This window comes from Lasioglossum baleicum, chromosome 7 (genome assembly GCF_051020765.1).
Source record: "Lasioglossum baleicum chromosome 7, iyLasBale1, whole genome shotgun sequence".
NCBI lineage: Eukaryota > Metazoa > Arthropoda > Insecta > Hymenoptera > Halictidae > Lasioglossum > Lasioglossum baleicum.
This window is the reverse complement of record NC_134935.1, coordinates 4,451,300-4,472,789: the sequence shown is the minus strand read 5'-3', so window position 1 is coordinate 4,472,789 and position 21,490 is coordinate 4,451,300. Positions and strand designations below refer to the sequence as shown.

General features: G+C 43.6%; 1 protein-coding gene across 32 annotated transcripts in view; it reads left to right on the top strand.

The window, feature by feature from the left end:
• Para (sodium voltage-gated channel paralytic) overlaps positions 1–21,490 on the top strand; it is a 66,762-nt gene that overhangs the window by 20,813 nt on the left and 24,459 nt on the right. For 11 of the 32 annotated variants that reach the window (XM_076427523.1, XM_076427532.1, XM_076427531.1 and 8 more), the window contains 13 exons: positions 713–745; positions 6,643–6,798; positions 7,386–7,591; positions 10,089–10,217; positions 11,928–12,019; positions 13,250–13,462; positions 13,730–13,790; positions 15,426–15,735; positions 15,838–16,101; positions 17,559–17,651; positions 18,695–19,126; positions 20,076–20,166; positions 20,261–20,329. In XM_076427523.1, the coding sequence (XP_076283638.1) occupies positions 713–745; positions 6,643–6,798; positions 7,386–7,591; positions 10,089–10,217; positions 11,928–12,019; positions 13,250–13,462; positions 13,730–13,790; positions 15,426–15,735; positions 15,838–16,101; positions 17,559–17,651; positions 18,695–19,126; positions 20,076–20,166; positions 20,261–20,329 (2,149 nt within the window). Of the gene's footprint in view, positions 1–712; positions 746–6,642; positions 6,799–7,385; positions 7,592–10,088; positions 10,218–11,927; positions 12,020–13,249; positions 13,463–13,729; positions 13,791–15,425; positions 15,736–15,837; positions 16,102–17,558; positions 17,652–18,694; positions 19,127–20,075; positions 20,167–20,260; positions 20,330–21,490 lie in introns of those variants that run through there. The other 21 variants (XM_076427549.1, XM_076427547.1, XM_076427539.1 and 18 more) reach the window with 7 other exon arrangements.

The window sequence follows — 21,490 nt, the reverse complement described above, 5'->3', positions numbered from 1 at the left end:
TTACATATTCCTTTGCTTATTACGCGATGCTTAGCGCATCGAGAAGAACGTCTCGATTACATCATGAAGTGCAGTCGTCGCTATTCAGACCGGATGGATCAGCCTCCCCCTATCATCCCTTTACACCGAGTCTCCGATTCGGTATTAATTAAAAGAATCTCCTTCCGCCATCTCGACGATACAGCCGGTCCAAGAGTAGGAAACTTGACGATGGACAGAGAGAGAAAGAAAAAGTCGAGATGCTATCAATTGATAAACCTTCGACCTCTTCCTCCTTACCCTAACTGATCTTCCCGCTTCAATATCCCATATATCGCGGACATCCCGATATTAACATGTATAATACTATATACATACATAAATAGAATGTATATATATATAAAACTCTCAACGTCTCTTTGTCTCCCCACTACGTCTCTCCCCATGTTCCTCTATCTCTCTATCTCTTCTAGCCACTACCTCTGAAGCTTTTCGAATCGATCCTCTACGGCCTTTTCACCCTCTACCACCCCCCCCTCCCTCTCTCTCTTTCTTTCTGACACACTCCTAATCGTGTACCACCTATTTACTGTTCCCGTGACTGCACATTAGCGAAAACCTTGTTTCTCTCACACTCGCCTAATTCACTTCCTCCCCGAACCTCTGACCCCCCTCCCACTATTCTGTGTTGTTTCTGTGTGTAACGACTGTTTCTCCATTTCTCCAATTTCAGGGAGGTTTTGGACGGAAGAAAAAGAAAAAAGAAGTAAGACGTTACGTCACGCTAAGTAATAACACACGTACACATGACATAGAGATTTACACTATACATACATACATAGATATACACATACATGCATACAAACACACACACACAGGTGAAGGCACACATCCACGCACACAATCACATGATCACACAATACACAGGTTACGCGAGCACCGTCTCTTTCTCTCCGACATTATTCGAACTCTCTCCACTCTTGATCGTGCACGATCAAAAATGTACACGCATCGACGCACAACGGCTCTTGTCACACGATTCTCTCCATTAACATAATCCGATCGCCGATCGGGGCACACTAGCTAACGATGTCCCGTGGTTTTTCTTCACACGTGACACGCGAGAACCACCGCCAACTCCACGGTGTACGTCGATTCGATTCGGTTTGATTGGATCTGATTTGATTTGATTCGATTCAATTCTGTTCGATCCGATCCGATCCGATTCGCGTCAATGCCGAAGCGAAGGTATTAATTAGACAATCCGAATAATACGTCGACACGCGATCGATTGGAAAACGGTCCTTGGACTCGTGAACGATTCTCCTCGCAGTATCGATTCTCGCCTCATCTTCGCTCGGATTTGATACGCACGGAGGCTTGATCGCCTGTGTCGAATATGTGGACCCTTGCGAGTCGGATGCTTTCGGCAAACTCACGGTTCGGCCAATTTCAATTCTTGCGTATCAATTAGTTCTCACGTGAGAATAGTTCACTCTGATCGACGTTGACCTTTTTTCATCAACGTTGAACTATTTATAATTATGAACAGTTACGAAGACGTAACGAGAGAAGCACAAGTGAAATTAGAATAACCAAAATTTTACCGAATCGAGGATACACCGTGGTCGAAAAGGAACACGCTTGATTCACACACGTCCAACTCGAACTCTGCGCAAGGCCAGGAGCAAAGAGCTCGCAAACCGTGCTCCTAGGAGCAACGCTCGCAAAATCAGCAGCCCCCGTGAACCAGCGTTACCAGATCGAAGCTTTTCACGGATAAATAGTGGGGGAAATGCTATAGACAGAACCAGAGTGACGTCACGAAGCTATAGTGTAGTCGAAATCCCAAACGTCATGGTATGGATCGCGAAGATCGCTAAGTACTATTGGCACGTTGGTGGGACAATTCTCGGAACGTGATGTCATGTAATCCCTTTGAGGAACTTTGTGTGGGCGCACATCATGGGAATGGGGGAACGGTGTCGTAGAAGGGGTTAACGTAGAGTGGGAGAAAAGTCTCGATCTGGTGACACTGGCTGAGAGCTCGTGAACCAAGCTCGGCGGCATCTTTTGCAGTCCTTGCTCCTAGCTCTGCTCGCGAGCCTGCTCTTGCTCCTCGGAGGTTCGGCTGGGCGTGCCAGCTTCACACACATGTCACGCAACATCACCACAGGGTACCACCTAAATACGCTTCTCATATTCTACTGCTGTCCACGTACACGGGGTGGTCCGTTGTTAGTGGTACGATTCTCGGCAGGATGATTTCTCGGGGAAACTTTGGCCGAAATTCCGAAATGTTCGCAAACAAGACTTCGTTAAAATTCATTTCACATTTATATTTTAAACGAATACATCAAATTGCAACACTATATAATTCGATGGCGCTTACCCGAATTTGAAAATTAGTAAATTTCAAAAAAAGAAGCCAGAAGCGAGCAGATTTTCTTGGACATTTTCCGGCCATTTTTCCACGAGGAATTACTCTCTCGCGGGTCGTGCGACCGATAATGGATCATCCTGTACATTGTATACGCTCCGTCGCAAGTGTCTTGACGTCTTACCGACACGATCGTAAAGCGAGACCCGCCTGTGTGCTTCCTCAAAACTTCTCGTGTATCTAGACGGTATTCGAATCCACGTGTTCGATATACTCGCACTAAACACGTCGGATCGTGTATGTATATGCTTTTGCGTGTACTGGGTCAGGTAACTATCTCAAAAGTCTCGATGATAATACAGCGATCGGCCGATCGGACGGGACCGAGTCGGCTCAACGCGATCGAGATCGAGATCGAAGCGGGATCGAAGCGATTCGGTCGCGGCCGTTCGCTCCTGCGACGCACACACGCATTCGCATTCGCTTCGCTGAGCGAGTACGACGCTCGACCAGAAAAATCGGACACGCTGGCTTCTTTCGATTTATTTTATAGTTGCACTGACTAGAACTTCTTTGTCGTCCATAATTTCTTCGAAGAAGAAGGGAGTTTCTATTTATACGGTAATAGTGTACATATATTCTCATTTTGAATAATGTTTATCTCTTTTCCGATACGTTTTCGTCAAGGTTACCATTTCTTCTCGAATAATTAAATATAAATATACGAACCTTCCGGTTAAGGTGAAGAGCTACAATCGATACATATCGATCATGTAATAGCATTGCTGTTATAAAATGTAACCTGTAAGATGCACACTTAGCTGAACCGCCCTTGCGGTGTAACGAGTAAAATCGAGATTCTTTCGACCGAAATGAAATTCTATATTATCGTCGTTAATATGCAACTATTACAGAATAACTTGGACATATCTACAAATTCTCTTCTTCTTCCTCTAGAGAATTCTGAAGATTACATCAACGTAAAATCGATCGTAACGCAGGGGTCAGGCTGAAAATTTCTTGTAAAACCGGCAACGACGGGGAGAAAGTTGTAGATTGTTAATGGGGACGCGATCGCGACAGGGACATTTACTCGAGCAACGTTTTCATTTAACTATTCGCAGTCGAATTAGATTTACGAAGCAACAGAATTCAGCCTGCAATTATCCTTCAGCGGCACGAAGAAATTTAATCAGGTCCCGTGACCGAAGGGAAGAACAACCGTAATGAGAGAAAACAATTGCAGCGTCCGTTTTCTTTTCTTCTCGAGTGTCGTACGTCTGGCGTTAGAGATCGCAGCCGCCGCCGCCGCCTGAGAAATAAAAACGCTTCTATGTACATACATATACATATGTAGATCGTATGCCGTATCCGCAATGCTTGCCGCTGAGACTTTGTATACTATGTACGTGCTATAATAATCTTCGTTATTTTTTTTTCTTCTTTTCGTCTCTCTTTCTCTCTCTACTACTCATTAATCGCGCGCGCCTCGAAAAGCAAGCAGGAACCGTGGCGAAAGATGCGCGAAATTTACACACGATCGCGGTGGCGTAGCCTCTCTCTCTCTCTCTCTCCTCTGGGATCGTATTGATTTATCGCCGACCACGTCGCAATACAGTTGCTCGGCCCGAAACGATGCTCCTCCGCATCAAATACATCGATCGCGGGAAATCCCGCGACCACCCGTTGTGTAACTCTCTCGGCCACCGCAAATTCGATCTGTCCGTGATGCTTTTCGGAAATGAATTTTTCTACGGCTCGAAACCGAGCGCGCGCGCTCTCTCGACGGACGCGAAACGCTCCGAAAACTCCTCTCTAAACTCGCCTCTCTGCCTCTGGAAATACAGGGCGAACAACGAGCAGCTACCTACGAAATTCAATTTGTTCCATTTAGAATTTCATTGGCTAACTAATCGGACAGGGGGTTCGAAAGACGATTTCGCTCGTATCGGGCGAGAACGGACGAAAAAATCGAAGCGTTCAGCGATACATTGCAAACAGCGTTCGTTTAGTCTCCCGCTCGTCCTGTAGTTCGAGGAGGCTCGCGTTTCCGAAACAATAGACGGATTTTTGACAGACGAAGGCAATTTTATCCTGATTGATCCGAAACGAGCCTACTCAAGGATCGCTCTTGCTTGTTTCTATTCAACGTCTCGAGCGAGAAAAGAAAAAAAAGAACGAACCAATCGACGACGACGACGACGACGAACGTGTCCTGCCGCATCGTGTGCTCCGCTCTGCCCAGTAATGCTCGGCCTGAATATTCATCGACAGACACGTCTCGCTTGCGTAAATTAGATCTAGGTAGACTGTACACATGATACAACCTTAGTCATAGATCGTTATTAGGCGTAGGAAGTTCGTGTATGTGCATCCAACTGGGCGAACGATCTTTCTTTCTTTAATGTGAAACGCTTCTAGATAGTCTTCGATACGTAGCCTAGGTGCAACGATTGCGATCAGTCTCCTCGGTCTTTCGAACGAAAAAAAAACAAAGAAAGAAAAAGACAACGCTTCTAGTTTGAGTCGAAAGTAATTGGCATTTCAAGGGACAATTATCTTGTTTCTCTCGACGAGTCAGCGAGTCTCTCGTTGCAAGGCGAATCGACGAGAACGCGTATTTTTCGATTCGGTTCCGGTGAAAATGAGAAATTGTCGATCGAGTTTAAACTATCGTGTCAGTAATAAAGATACAAAGGGTTAAGAATTACGAAACCGGAGTAACCGCGACGAAGGGGTGACGCATGAGTCGGGAAGCGGGTTGCTCGTGTGCGTTTTGTCTTGCGACTGCGGGACAGTTGTCGCGGGTTCGAATTCGGTAAGCGTCCTCGCCGTGCGAGGATAAACGCAAGAAAACGAAAGAGAGAAAAAGAAACGAAACGAAACCGAGAAAGAACCAGGTGGGCATACCTCGAATTTCTAATAATGACTCTCGAGAGAAATTCGGGTGAGAGGGAGCGGAAACGAGCAGGGATCACGTGGACCTCCACCAGGTTCGTATGTTCACGACCCGCTTTTAGCACCAATTCCGTACTGTACACACGTATATAGACCGGCTTCTATACGACTAGTCGCCGTAGCTGCTTTTCAGACTAGACGCGGAATAGATGTTCCCGATGCTTCCAAAGTAGGAAAAGAAAAAATGTGGGGCAACGTCGTACTATCGGTAAAGTACACGTATGTACGTGCAAAAACGGGGTGTGACACTCGCCGCCATTTCTGTAACATTGACAGCATTAGTTTAAAAAAGACACACTGCTGTATGTGTGTGTGTGTGTGTTTATTTCTTCTACACTTTAGTTTCCTAACCGCGATAAAAGCTCGTCGGGTATTAATAATTAACGGGCCGGGATCGGGTAACGAAAATAAATTGACACTCGTCGGGCCGCGCGACGATCAATGCTACGGAAAGACGGCGATCGCTTCACTTCCGATTCGTGAGACTCTCACACGATTGATGGACCCGTATTGAAAACCATCGTCGGCCACCATTTTGTACGATTGTTCGAACCAAAGTCGCCTGCCTTGAAGCTCGGGACGTTGTCTTGCGATGCACAACTGAACGCAATACGAACGATACGACGCATAGAGAAGCTCATCTAGAAGCGGGTTATGAATAACCGGTGCACACATAGAAGACGATACAAATGAATATTTCCAAGCCCGCGTATTATCAACGCGCATATACTTACTGGCTGGTCCGATGGAAATAGGCCTCCTTGATAGCGTCCGCTGAGTTCTCTCCGGAAGCTTCTTCGTCTCACTCTCGGCCTTCTGACTTCTACATTAAATTCGACAAGATTTTCCTGTATCAGGTCATAGATTTTCAGGAAAATTCGGAAAACTCGTTTTCTCAATCTTATGTCTTTGAATAGTTACGTGTGGTTAATGTAAACTTTTCAAACAATGGCTCAACGGAAGATATCGCGGCGACATGTTTCCAGCGGACCATCAAGTATTTACAGGATCAGAGATACCTTTTTCGTGGATCGAGGATATAAACGCGAGGCGATCTCTGTCGGGATCGTCGTATTGGAAATATTTGTTTCACCCTTTTCCTCTCAGTCACTCGACGAATCCTTGTTGAATCACGGAGAGGTGAACACATGGACGACGATTATAGCGCGCGTATATTTTGTATATAATTCGATCTAAGGCACGTCTATACGGTAACGATGATTTATTGCAACGTATAAAAGAGCTCTATATACTTTTTTTTCTACATAGATAGTTCGGCATTCGCCGAGGCCGGCCGGGACTTACACGTGTTCTCGATTTCACAGGTACGGTATGACGACGAGGACGAGGACGAGGGTCCTCAGGCGGATCCGCTGCTCGAGCAAGGAGCACCGATCCCGGTCCGACTGCACAACGAATTTCCACCCGAGCTGGCCTCCACACCTCTCGAGGATATCGATACTTTCTATCATAACCAAAGGGTAACTGTTTTCCCCAAAAATCACCGATATTCGCAGACAAGGAACAGTTCCGTTCAATATAACACAGTTATACAGCGGAGATGCTTCATTCTTAGACTGCTGAGTTTATGCATTCATAACAAAAATGGTCACGTACAATTTAAAACAGTGGAGGTATCAGGGTGGATTTATAGTGGAGCAGCGAGGTTAGCTGTGCGGTGAAAAAAAAAGAAAAACAAAGAAAATACATATGTACTTTTTCATTAGTATGTGTCGGAATGTTGTCACGAATGTTGGTTTCTTTTCACCGCGCCGCTATCATCGATGCTCGCAGCTCCACTATAAATCTACACTTAAAAAGATTTAAGGCCACCAGTGTATTAGTTTCCTACCTTAATAAGATAATTAAAAGAAAAATGAAATTTTGATATGGCTCCTGTGTCTGGCAATCAATGCAAACATTTTTTATTTTGCATAAAGATCCGCAGTCTATTCATTCTTTGTAGGATTGAGATTGGTGTTACTTTTAACACCAACCCCGTGAATCTAGTGTTAAGAAGATCGTCGTTTTCGGCTGGTTTTATCTCGAGGAATGTCGTATGTTTCAGACCTTCGTCGTCATCAGCAAGGGAAAGGACATATTCAGGTTCTCAGCGACAGACGCGATGTGGATCCTCGACCCGTTCAACCCGATACGACGCGTGGCCATTTACATATTGGTTCACCCACTGTTCTCCCTCTTCATTATCACTACAATATTGGTTAACTGCATACTCATGATCATGCCCACTACGCCCACCATCGAGTCTACGGAGTGAGTATCGTTCATACGTCCTCGTCTCGTGCGTTCGATAGCACCGAAACAAAGGCGAGACCTCGATTTATCTCTTTGCCTACTCTCACCGTTTCTCTGAGTTTCCTTTCTTTTTAATTTTTATTTATTTCGGAGACCTGTACGAGCATATCTTTCGGCTCCATTTTAAAACGCTCGCCGGTCGTGGTCAACGGTGGCCATTTTTTCAGCTTGCAATTCAATGCAAATCTATTAAAAATTAACGAAAGTAAAAACAAGTTTTACTGATTTTAATGGTAACAGATATTTTTCCACGTGCCAGTTTATTTACGTTTCCTGTATCCAATGGTGATTAATCAAGGAGTTAGCGTCCACAATCCACCACCCCGTCCTGTTTCTTTCTTTTCCTCGATTCTTCTCGGAGCCTTTGATTGACGTTTGTTTAGATAGGAAAGCCATCGAAAGCTTACGGCGAGTACACGTTTTGTTTTGTAACGAATAGAATACTTTTGAAGCGATGTTCTACGTGTTATAGCTCTAAATATACATATATTATATGAGTAGAGACATGTGATAAATTGTATATCCGTTGGTAAGTTTTGTTCTAGTCTCTCTTAGAGGTAGACGTAGTACATGACCGATCTGTGCGAGTAATCCGTAAGCGATGATCCATAGAAACAAACGGTGTCGATGATAATGTATCTGTCTCGTGCGCTAAATAGTTTGCCGAGGTAATCATTGTTCGCTCGGGTCGTGCTCTCGATAGAATTCATCGTCCACGGCGATCCGAGATTGATCAGACACCGACAACCGATCGGACACTATCGTGTAGTTTCGCAGAAGCGACACCGCTCACCGGAAAGGATCTAGATCGTAGATCGATAATTACCTTTCTCGGCGAGTAGCGATGGGTTGATGATAAGGAAATAATGATAACGAAATTCCGATTTTTTCTAAATGATACCCTATATTTTTAACTTCATAGTGTAACAACTGATATCAAGACCACAACCTAATATATAAGGGAGGTGGTTGGGTTGTGAGACGGGTTTTGTTTTTGGGCTGTAACTTTTTGCTTGATGAAGATATCAAAGAGTTTTATATACCGTTGGAAAGGTGAAGGAAATACGCAACTTTTATACGAAAAATGTTTAGTGATTTGATCAACAAGTAAAATTTTATGGCCACTTTTCCGAGGACATTATTTTTGGCTTCCTGAAAAAAGTAATTGGGTTGTGAGACACTCGAAAAAATCAACTAAAAGTGGTAAAATATAAAGTAAAACCTATGTAACTTTAAGCAAAAATGAATTTTTATTCATTTTAAAGACATTAAGTGGCGAAAGAAGTTAAAAAGAATGGCAAGAAATTGGAAAAAACCTAAACGAAGCGTGGAAAATGCAATTTATTATCAGTAGAAACCGAAAACAGAAAAAAAATAACAAAAAACATACCATGTTCGATGGTATGTGCATATGAGATATGCGCAAAAATTCCATCAATTCTTCATTGCAAACTGTGGAAATATCGTCAAAATGGCTGTCAACTTTCTTCGCATAACGCTGTAACGTGCTCTTATCAACGCCATATTCTCTGGCAGCCTTTGTTATGCCTTTCTTCTCCAACAAATGATCTTTAACGGCACTAAGCACGGCATTAAAATTAATTTCTTTGTTTGCGGACGATTTTCTTGGAGTTGACACGAGTATAAATTCAAAAAATAAACCAAAACAAACGTTGAATGACAAATAAACACTTAATTCTAACACAAACAACGATATTTGACAGTTCTAGTTCGTTTCTAGTACAAAAAACTAGTGTCTCACAACCCAACCACTATGGTGTCTCATAACCTAGCCATGATGCCATTTCGAATATGACAGAAAAAACTGTGTTTGTCGTATATAATAATAAAAATGATAGAATAGAGAAGATATTTGAAATAGATCACAAATATAATGGCATTAGGATGGTCAGAAGGTTCGTCCGGTTTCCCTAGAACGAACTTTTCGATCAATTTAATGCGAACAACAAATCATTTGGGTAAAATGAATAGATGGAATAAGTGAGAAAGTATGCATTCAGTCAAAGACAAGACAAACTCGAGCTCTCGAACCCATCGCTACTTCCCAGAAGAACCCATTAGAAAATGTAACAGACTGCAGATTTTCATGCAACCTCGAATGGTCGTCGACCACATTGTTATCCACAGTTCAGAAAACTATGGTTAGCTCAAAACTTCTGTTTCAAAAAAAAGATTAAGTACGCTGAAGACGTTGGGGTAACTTAAAGCATAAAGATCCACAGTCTAGAAACGATCGAGACAGTAGATCCGAATTCGGGAGAAAATGATTGACCACGAGGTAGGCGTAGGATCCTTTCGGCGATGTGAGCAGTATCGCCGATGCAACCTCGAGCGCAAGTGCGACGGAACAGTGCAGCGATTAGGCAGTAGAGAACTCGTCGAAGCGCGCAACAAAATGCATTTTAAAGCTGAGTGGTGTGTTTGTTGTTTTCAGAGTGATATTTACGGGCATCTACACATTTGAGTCCGCCGTTAAGGTGATGGCGAGGGGTTTCATTCTGCAGCCTTTTACCTATCTTAGAGATGCATGGAATTGGCTCGACTTCGTAGTTATAGCTTTAGCGTGAGTAGTTAAAAACTTATTCTTTAATAACCAAAAAGAAAAAAGAAAGAAAAATGAACACAAAGACAAGAAAAAGAAAAGCGAAACCCGAACGTTAAACAGAAAATGAGAAAAGAACGACAAATGGTAGAGTACACAGCGTGTGACGAAAGAGAATAGAAAATCCGGGGAGAAGGTGCATATAGTTTTCGAAAAGAGAGATCGACTAGATTGAACGAGTCCTTTTAATCATTTTTTTTCCTCTGCAAAGCTACGTGTAACAGTGTTTGAGATCGGCCATCGATGTTCGTAGAACAGTCTTGTTTAGGCTAATAAGTCGACGGTCTAACGTGATACGGGAAATAATTCTGTCCGATCGACTCACGTCGACGATATAAATATAGTTGACTCAAGATGTGTAACACACTCGTTGAATCGGTATGATCCGCGGTCGCCTAGGACTCGCATCAATTTCAGTTCTGTCCGATTGCCTGTCAAAACTGTTGATTACTGTTGTTTGACATTCCGAGAGGCCCACGAGGTAGATCCGAACAAACGTGACGGCGATCTTAGGCGAGCGGTCAGGACCGATTTCGAGAGGAAAGATATCGCCGGTTCGCCGAACAGAATACTTAGTATTCGAATTTAGTGAATCAAAGGTTGTGAACCGTAGACATTCGCTAGATACCTTGAGTACGCTATGGAGATTCGTGTAGCATCGAGTAACTATACTACACCACTGTAATTCAGTACTTTCTTCTCTTTTCTCTCTCTCTCTCTCTCTCTCTCTCTCTCTCTCTCTCTCTATCTATCTATCTATCTATCTATCTATCTATCTATCTACCTCTATCTCTCTGTCTCATGTTACACACATACTTTGGCCGATTGTATTCTGTAAATACATGAAGCAAACTTTGACATAACCATACGTAATAATCACACGAATACGTAACAGGTATTATACGAGTATTAGTTCACCTAGATAGGGGATTTAGAGACTTTTAAGTATTATGTCTAGTTACCTCGGACCGAAGAGTATACACCATTTTTGATTAATCATCGTAATGTTGGTTTAGACTAGTCCTATACGTCGATTCGATTCAATCACTCTTATTAATTGTTGTAGTTTAGACTATTATATTATATATACCTTTTCTATAACATATATTATTAAGTAATTGTTGATAGATATTGGTCAATACGTGTATTTATTCGGTGTAACGAGTACTCGACTATTGTAACTGGCAGCGCGAGAATACCCGACGAGAATTCACTGTATCGTTTCGATGATTCTTGTCAATTTTCACAATTTTCACACGATCTTTTCATTCTTGATCCATTAGCTGTCAATTTGCCTTCGTTCTTTGTACTAATGCGTAAATAATTTATTAAATTTTGATCTTTCTGATATCGTAATTGTCGTGCGACGTGTGAAGAATTGTCGATTCGACGAGCAGAAGTCGGGAAGATTCGATGAAACGGATGTGCGATTCGGGAAGAAGAACTAGAAAACGGTGGTTCTCGTGTTGCCGTCGACATTAAATTATCATCGTGCATGCAGTAATAGCTACCTTTACGATACACGCAGTTCCGAGCAGACTTTTGGTAGGCCATAGGAAACAGTAGCGAGTAACCCTTTGAGTAACGTTAATTATCCTGAACTCTCTTTTCTAACGTTTTGTTTTTTTGTTTGTATCACTGTAATGTGTGTGATGTTCGGGTGTATTGCAGTTATGTGACGATGGGCATAGATCTAGGCAACCTTGCCGCTCTCAGGACATTTCGAGTCCTCCGAGCCTTGAAGACTGTCGCTATTGTACCAGGTATGCTTAGTGAAATAGAATTGGTCGTAGACGCAGATATATACTAATTAGAAAAAGTCATAGAACACAATATTGTCGCGGTCGCTGTACACATCTCTCGCAAACTCATCACCGATAATAACGCCTGTTCTATAATACTTTTCGATCTGTTCCGATATACAATTATTTCTTTCGTTTCTGTCACGCCGTCATTTTTTCTCATCAGTCTTCCATCTGTCGCGCTCATTCATCGGTATCGAGTCATTTATCGAGTTATCGGGTTCCGTGGGAGAGTTCTGTCGCTTTCTTCGTGCTCGTTTCCGTCGACCACAATTGCAAACCACTTTATTATTTACTAACGATCGTAGATTCACGGTGCCGCGTCGGGGAAACATGGAGGATGCCGACCATCGAACAGCCCCACATTGGACACTTCCGTTTTCCTCGAAACGAGAATCTTTCCTTTGATTGCGTATTGTTTAATTCGTCTTGATTACCGACAATGTATCTTTCGCAAAAACAGTTTCGTTTCGTTTTCGGCTAGTACACTCTTTTCTGTCTTGTTCTATTCACGACATAACCATCATTTCTGTTGTTACAGCTTACGCTTCGCCATCTTTAGAACGTATACTGTTGGTATCTTTAACGTATTATTGCACAATTTTGCTTTTTGTATGATCGTACTGATTTAATCATCCACACGGAAACGTCTCGAGCAACGAAACACGAACGAGTTTAGTTTTGCTCCGACTGTTCTTTGAAAGAAATGAATACGATGCATACTCGGGAACAAGCCTAGATCGTTAATCAGGATCCAAGTTTGTTGCATCGTACAATAATGTTTTCCCTGCAGAACTTAACGTAACAGCGAACGTAGCCTAGGCTACGCGCAAGAAGAACGCGTGGCCGACCGTGTCCAAGAAAATCAGTACATTCTGAAAAGCGACAGAATCTTCCCAAGAATCCGACACGTCGATCAATGTTTCACTGTTGATCATCGATCACCGTTGTCCCAAGCCTTTCTTCCACCGATCCGATCCCGATTGCCGCGCGTGTCCGAACGTTTGTCCCTGAATGTTCTCGATCTCCATATTCTCCCTCGATGGGGCGTCCCGAATCATCATTCTCGACTATTGTCAGCCCATCATCCCCTATTTCCCCGCGCTGAAATGAAACCGGTCTGTCCAAGTCGACGGCTGAAGCTGACGGAATGCCCAACTGAGCCCACTGTCCTTTTCTCTCGTTGTCTAGGTCTGAAAACCATTGTCGGCGCTGTGATAGAATCCGTGAAGAACCTGCGCGATGTGATAATCCTGACGATGTTCTCTCTTTCCGTCTTTGCGCTGATGGGCCTCCAGATTTACATGGGGGTTCTCACGCAAAAGTGTATAAAAAACTTTCCTGAGGACGGCTCCTGGGGTAATCTCACCGCCGAAAACTGGGAGCGATTCGTTAGTAACGAAAGTATGTAGCCTTGCTCTGCTCTCTTCCTACAGGTCTTGCGCCACAAATTCACCCTTAAACAGGTCGAGTTCACCTTTTTTTTTACGAACCAAATTCTTCACCGTTCGGTGTGCAAATACGTGAATATCATCTATCGTGGTGAGTCACCTCACCGCAGTACAAAATGGTGAATTTCGAGTACAAAACCTGTATTATTAAGTTTATATTATTAGTGATTTAGTCATTATACCAGTATTATTAGTAATTTCGCTTTTTTCCTTCCTCTAGCTAATTGGTACGTGGACGAAGCGAAAAACATGCCCTTGTGTGGAAATTCATCTGGAGCAGGGTAATTATCATTCTTTACCATTTTCATCGACCCAATGGTCCATAATTATTATGCAATTTTGTTGCATAATCGTATTGATCCAACGTTCGACAATGCATTGTTATTATTAGAATTTCTCGATGCTCATGGTCTAATACACTCCTCAAAAGAATTAAGGGATCACTTCTGCGAACCCGAAAAATTGCTCCCACTTTACGTGATCATAAATCCGTCAAAAATTGCTGTATCGATATTGTTAAAGAATGATTTGAAAGCCTGAAACCTCTAGTTTCAGAGGCTTTGTTTCAAATTGTTACTATGTTGGTTTTTTACAAAGTTATAGCAAGATGAAGACAACATTGACGGTTAACAAAAATTTTGTGCAACTTTGGAACATCATACGGGGAGCAAAAAATTTTTTTTATAGATCGCGTTAATATCATTTGGAAGGGCTATCTTTCCTGTGTAAATTGTGTGGTTGTTGAATACTGTGCGATTTTTTTTATTCGAGTTATTCAACATTGAAGTAAATATGGGCTTTTTAACCTTAACTGGCTCTAGAAAGCGAAAAAATTATCGTAGAATCTTGAGCAAAAAAGCAATAAAAAGAGCGTTTCTTCCTCTTCAAGGCACTCCTTTTTTTCAATTTCATTAACATTTCGATATGCCAGGTGTTTCGGAAAATATGCTGAAAAAATGCACAATTTCCATTTTTCCTTTAACTCGCTATATCTCGGCGAGAAATGATCATAATACCATGATCCGAACGTCAGATTGAAGCAGAGATTCTGCCGATTCGATTGAGTACCCCATGAACTCGCTGCGACAATTTTTTACCTACGGCAGCTGTGTTTGAAGTTAGTGCTTCGCAGAAATTAGCGCGCCACGTACAGCGGCTGCCTGACGTCTCTGAATACGTTACCGCCGCGCGCCGGCGCACAGTGAAAAATTTGGACCAAACTCGATTCAAAATCAAAGAACTTTCGATAGAAATGAGGTAGAGCGATGGAATTTAAAAAAAATTAAAGCTGAAACTTTGCAGAATATAGGAAAAATAGGGAGATTATGGTACGAACGTTTTTTAACGTTGAGAAAATTCGTCAAACATGTAGAATTTCAAGAAAATGTGGTTTCTCCAGTACCACGGGCGGAAAATTTTTTTCTAACATGCTTTGTATCATTTCCCGTAGATTTTTTCACGCTGTTTCAAATCTGTTTAACGAAAATATTATTACATTAGTTTTGTTCACAAAAATCGATTTCTTGCAAAATACTGAGGTCGTAGACAAATTTTGAGACCAGATTTGAAATCGGCGTGAAAAAATCTACGGGAAATAATATATAGCATGTTAAAAAAAAAATTTTCCGCCCGTGGTACTGGGGAAACCACATTTTCTTGAAATTCTACATGTTTAACGAATTTTCTCGAGGTTAAAAAATGTTCGTACGATAATCTCCCTATTTTCCCATATTCTGCCAAGTTTCAGCTTTAATTTTTAAAAAATTTCATCGCTCTACCTCATTTCTATCGAAAGTTCTTTGATCACGTAAAGTGGGAGCAATTTTTCGGGTTCGCAGAAGTGATCCCTAAATTCTTTTGAGGAGTGTATAATTCACGTTTAAATTTGTATTGATGATTTTCGCTCGATCTTGCAGGCAGTGCCTTCCTGGCTACACGTGTTTACAAGGATACGGCGACAATCCGAATTACGGCTACACGAGTTTCGACACCTTCGGCTGGGCCTTACTCTCTGCTTTTCGTCTGATGACTCAAGACTACTGGGAAAACTTGTATCAGTTGGTACTAAGATCGGCCGGGCCGTGGCACATGCTGTTCTTCATCGTCATCATTTTTCTTGGCTCGTTCTATCTCGTGAACTTGATTCTCGCTATTGTCGCGATGTCGTACGACGAATTGCAAAAGAAAGCCGAGGAAGAGGAGGCTGCTCAAGAGGAAGCCACAAGGGTACGACACTTTCCGAGACAGAACTGTATATCAAAAATTTATAACGAGTTCTAGAGGTTCGCAGTGAAATAACTGTGATTTCGTTTGATTTCGTGAAACCAGCAAGCCGAAAAGCAGGCTCTGGCGAGAGAGAACAAGGCGATTGCGAGGGAGGCTGCTGCGAGGAAGGCGGCACAGCAAGCAGCTTGTGCTGCCCACGCCGCGGATCAAATTGTCAAATCGCCATCGAATTTCTCATGCCAGAGCTACGAGCTGTACGTCGGTCAGGACAGAGGGAACGACGACAACAACAAGGAAATACAGTCGGACAGGGTGACTCAGATCAACAATCACACGACCACCACTAAAGTTAGAAAAGTCAGCGCCGTAAGTATCTGACCGTCGAAGGTCACCATCGATTTATCCTTCCCCTTGACGTAATGTACGTGGTTCCTACTAACTTATTACCCCGACCTCGCTTCTACGAGAGCAGTTCACGCGAGGCTGTCTCGATCTTGACTCGACTCGTCGGTACATTCTACTCGCGATGTTCGAGAAACGGAGGGAATTTTATTGTGAAACATTACTTGCTCTACATCTTTCTGTGGAAACAGCTTCGTCAACAAATATTTGGTTCCAGCATTGAAAAAGCTTCAATTACGAATGAAGAAATTGAAAAAATTTGAATCCCCAAGAAACAAATACAGAGAGAAAGCTTTGACAATCCATAACGCGCGGTTAAAACGCATTAAACTGTCGACACCGTCGAAGAAGACTAAGAACAAGTGTTCGCATAAACTTCTCTCCGTTTACGAAACACCGAAAATGAACTTTAACTGTTGAAGCAATAGTATTTTGACGGTTCGAGGACTGGATGGTCAATGAACGGTTTCACAGAATGAGTTTGGTATGATCGAGGAGGCAAGTAAGGTTAGGAGGGCAGAGGATAGAGATGAAGAATGGTACCCAAGTGTTAGGGTGTGAGAAGAGCTTGACGAAACCTGGTGGCGGGCTTGTGAGCTTTGAAAGTAGGGAAGATATTGTTGAGAAGGTTTCGAATAATTTCAAATAAATAATAGCCAATATATCGCAAAAAAAGAAAAAAAAGAAAAGGATCGTTTGGCTGATCTCGACGAGTCGAGCCCTTCCATTAAAGTCTGTCGCTCTGTAGCATGCTTGCCGTACGGTACATCGTTTAGGACGCTTTCAGACATCTTGTTTTTCCGTTTGGTTGATTTACTCGCAAACTTGTCTTTCCAGTTGTAACGCTGAGCTTAAAGCTCGTTTAAGTTTACGTGTCGCTCGCGGCTCTGCGTGTAAGAGTATCCAGATCGACGCTACATCCACGTGAACAGTCGTCTTGATCGCCATTGTGATGTCTTGCATGCGAACGCATGTGATCTAATAGAGAAAGGAGATACGAACTGTCGGCACACCGTAATCGTTCGAGAACTTCAACAACGACAAAAATTGCAAATAAAATAAATAAAAGGAACGGGATAGCTGTTTGTATTCGTTTCGAAATTGATTGTACGATTTCTGCGTCGCGAGTCGATCACAGAATCCTTCGATCGAGGGATCCCACCACCGATCTTCGTGTCTCCCGTTCTGATAATCACGAGGTAGAGAAACATCTCTGTAGCCCAGTCTGTCGCGACCAGCTGTAATCATTTCTGCGTGAACAACATCTTGCTCTTCTGTGCTATGTACGCTTTTTGCTAGCATCAACATGAACATCTTATGTATATTATTATATCCGTATCGAGTGCCTCCTTGGTGTACACAAATAGACCACCGTTACGAGCCGTTTGGTAGGAGATGTCTTTTCTTCTTTTTTTCTGAAGGTCTCTCGCGCCGCTAATGGCCAGTTTACTTATGCCTACCAGGAAAGCCCGCGGAAGGTACGTGTGTCACGACCGTGTCTGTCAGCGCCGAGCGTACGTACTTAAATAGCTGTACACAACAGCGTTCACGATCCGTATACATATCATGTCAATACGTCCGTTGTCTGACGTGTCGGTATGGTGGATAGATGATCATGAGTCAGTCTCGAACTTGAAATCCATCAGCGAGAGACGCATCGTAGATATTCTTCTTCATCGTAGCTTACAGTCTCCGTGCAATCGACATACATACATATTATACATGCGAGGCGTGATCAAAAAGATGCCGGACTCTGTCAGTTCCCTTGCGAAAATTCGCATGGAAAAGAAAAGTGACACTTGGATATACAATATATTATCTCGTTCCCGTTGTCGCAAGAAAACTGACAGAGTCCGGTTTTGACTTTTTGACCATGCCTCATTCATACACGCCACCATCCACAACAAGATCGCGGTAGATAGTCTCTCGACTCATTAGATCATACGACCGAATCATTCGACACATAGACCGGTCCCGATCGCCGAGCCGTAACCAACAAACATCGGATCCTGAACGATGAACACTGAACCGAACGAGTATAGAACGAAACAACGACAAACTCGATTCCCAACTCGAAACATCGCCGATGTTGTCTGTACGAGAGAGTTCGTACGAAGCCTTTTCTCGCAACCACCACTGTACATAAATATACAAAGAATTACTGCATCGTGATGCGGGGAGGCATTCACATGATATTACCCTTATAGCCAGCTTGACTTAGCGCCCACGGTTTTATGATTCTCCGTGATCTAGGGAGAGCGATCGAGTCGCTGATAAGACGGCTGCGCTTTCGAGCAATATTCGTTTCGTTGAGTGTTTGATATAGCTGAACCTGGAGATTGAACAGTCGCTTGTACGCGATTGTTGCTCGAGGTTGTGTAATATTTTGAGAGAAAGAGAGTCGACCGTCTTGTTTCACAACCTGCCAGCCCGCCATCCCCTGATCCTGATTTCCACGCGCCCATCCTCCGGCGATCGAACATCCTTTGACGACGACGACGACGACGATCAGAACGGCGATAGAGAAAAGTGGTGGTCCGCCTTGTTGTAATTTCAGGCGAGCCTTAGTCTACCTGGCTCACCGTTCAATATCCGTCGGAGCAGTCGCGGTAGCCATCAGTTCGCGATTAGGAACGGCCGCGGACGTTTTGTCACGCCTCCGGGCGGTGACCGGAAGCCGTTGGTCCTCTCGACTTACCTGGACGCGGTGGAACATCTGCCGTTCGCGGACGACTCGAACGCGGTCACCCCGATGTCCGAGGAGAACGGTATCATCGTGGTGTCCGGTTACTATGCGAATCTTGGCTCTAGGCACTCGTCGTACACGTCGCACACGTCCCGGTTCTCGTACACGTCCCACGGTGACCTCTTCAGCGGCCTGGCCAACGCCGGCAAACCGATGACCAAGGAGAGCCAGCTGAGGACCAGATCGGTCAGACCACCTTCGGTCAATGGACATTTCACGGATTCCAATCAGAAGTACCATTACGTGAGTATCGCGTCAAAAACCCGTCAAAAACGCTCGGACACGGGTCTTCTTATTTTTGCTCTAGATTCACCAGAAACAATTTCATTAAAATCAACGTCCCCCACCACCGAGACCTCTCCTTGTTACGTACAGTAAATTTTCTATAGATGCGAAGGCATCGGGGGATTTCTTCGCATCTTTCGACCTTGGTACAGTAAATTTTCTATAGATGCGAACGCCTCGGGGGGATTTCTTCGCATCTTTCGATCTTGGTACAGTAAAAGCTCCTTCGTTGTCCAAAGGCGGGGGTTTGAGCGGACAACGATCGTGCCCGGACACTATTTTTTGATTTATGACTGCGTCTAGATACGCGCCGAGCGAGACTTCAATAGAGAGCCGAACATAGAGAAGGACAGAATGAAATACGTATCGCGTGACCGAAGCGTGTCGCCGTCGCCGGCACAGTTCAAAGAATGTCCCATACGCTGTTCTTCGTTGCGTTCGCAACTTTCATCGTCGATTAAACCACTAAATACAGTTGAAATTATATCGTGTTTGGTATCATTTCGCATTAGAAAAATGCCACGAATATGTTCGTAAAAGTCCCATAAAAGAATAATGGAAAATAAAGATAGAATGTTGGTGTAACGTTATGATGACGCACGATGACTGCGACTCTCCGCGTCGCGTTAGTAGTGGTTCACACCGATATACCGAGCCGAGATCAGATTACTAAGTTGGGGGGGGGGGGGGATATTTTTTTCGCATCTATCGTGAAAAGATTTTCGCATCTATAGAAAATTTACTGTAGTACTAAAAACATCCTCGTCCACAAAGGGTTCGTGATAAACCGCATGCCGTTGCTCCCATTTAGCAATAACAAGTTTCGACACGCGACGCGTCAATTCCGCCGGGGCTTGCGAATTAGATTACCCGCGAATGTAATTAACGTTGGAAAATTTATCCTCAGGAGAGTGATCTGGATGATCCCATGGGCAAGCCAAAGCAACAAGACAATCCGTTTATAGGGCCTTCTCAACGACACGCCGTTGACATGGAAGGTACGATATTAACGTAAACGCATCGGTGCTCACGTTTAATTGCAACGCCGCTGGGCAATGAAACATTAAAACGAACCAAATGATCTTTTTTCAGATGTGATGGTACTGAACAATATTATAGAGCAAGCCGCCGGCCGTCAAAGCCGTACTCCCGAGCAAGGAGGTAATGTCGAGACCCTAATCATATATGGCTCGCGTTATTTCTTCCAGTATAATCACCCTTATCACAGATGTGTATCTCTTGTGTGATGAGCATCCTATTTTTCGATGTACACCGTTGTTGAGACTCTTCTGCTCCTCTTCTATCCGTTGATATATTCAGTGCTGAAGATATATTTTTCTGTCTGACCGCCTTGTACATAGTAGACTGGATATCCTTTCTTTTCGATACTGTTCTTTTCTTTTTTTTATTCTGTTCGATTTGATTTTCGAGACTGCGCCGAGAACGGAAAAGAAACGAGAACACGTGCGATCCTTGCAATCTTACATATCAGTTCACGGGCTTCTCTGACAAATACCCAGTGCGTTTCCAGGGTTATGCTCTCGTGTCTACTGTCACAGAGAACGGAAGACGCCGAAACGTTCGATCGAAGTCACCGACGACGTTCACTTTTTTCCCGTGATTAAACGAATGCGATTTACTGCGACGTGTGTAAGCCCTCGAACCGTTTGGACGGGCCGAGAACAGTTTGTAGTAGTTTTCTTTTGGGGAAACAGAGTTTGTTTCCTGGTACAATGACACAGATTAACATCCTCGCTGCAGCTGCACGACGTCCTGGTCGCTTCGAGCCTGGATTCCGCTTTATCTTCGACGCACGGTCGCGGCTAAGAGACAGTTTCGGAAAAGACAGTCCCAAAGATGTTGTGCTTCCTTGAATGGAGTGATTCCTGAGGGCATACAAAGAAGCCATTGTTCGTTAATAACTCCTTCACGAAGCCACCCCCTTCAAGAAAACAACATTTTTGAGACCGAACTGTCTCTCGATCGCCACCGTAACTACAGCGGATTGTAGTTTGTTTATAAATCATGAGTTGACGGCACTTGCTTCGCCGCGCCGTGTCGAGGGCACCACCGCGTTCGCCTAAGCTGCACAACAAGAAAGTAGGATTCCAAGAGAAGCTTCATTACGAGCAAAAATACGTCACACGTCGGCTAAACGCTCTAGACATCGCGATTAGAGCTTTCTAGCTCCGAGTTAGCGAGGATTAAAAACGCACGCAAACATAGTCGCACCTCGGCTGCTTCGAGGGGGAAATTCCTGCTACTGCAGCACACAATATGGCGACCGTCGAGGAGTAGATTTTCAGTGTTCATTATTTACAG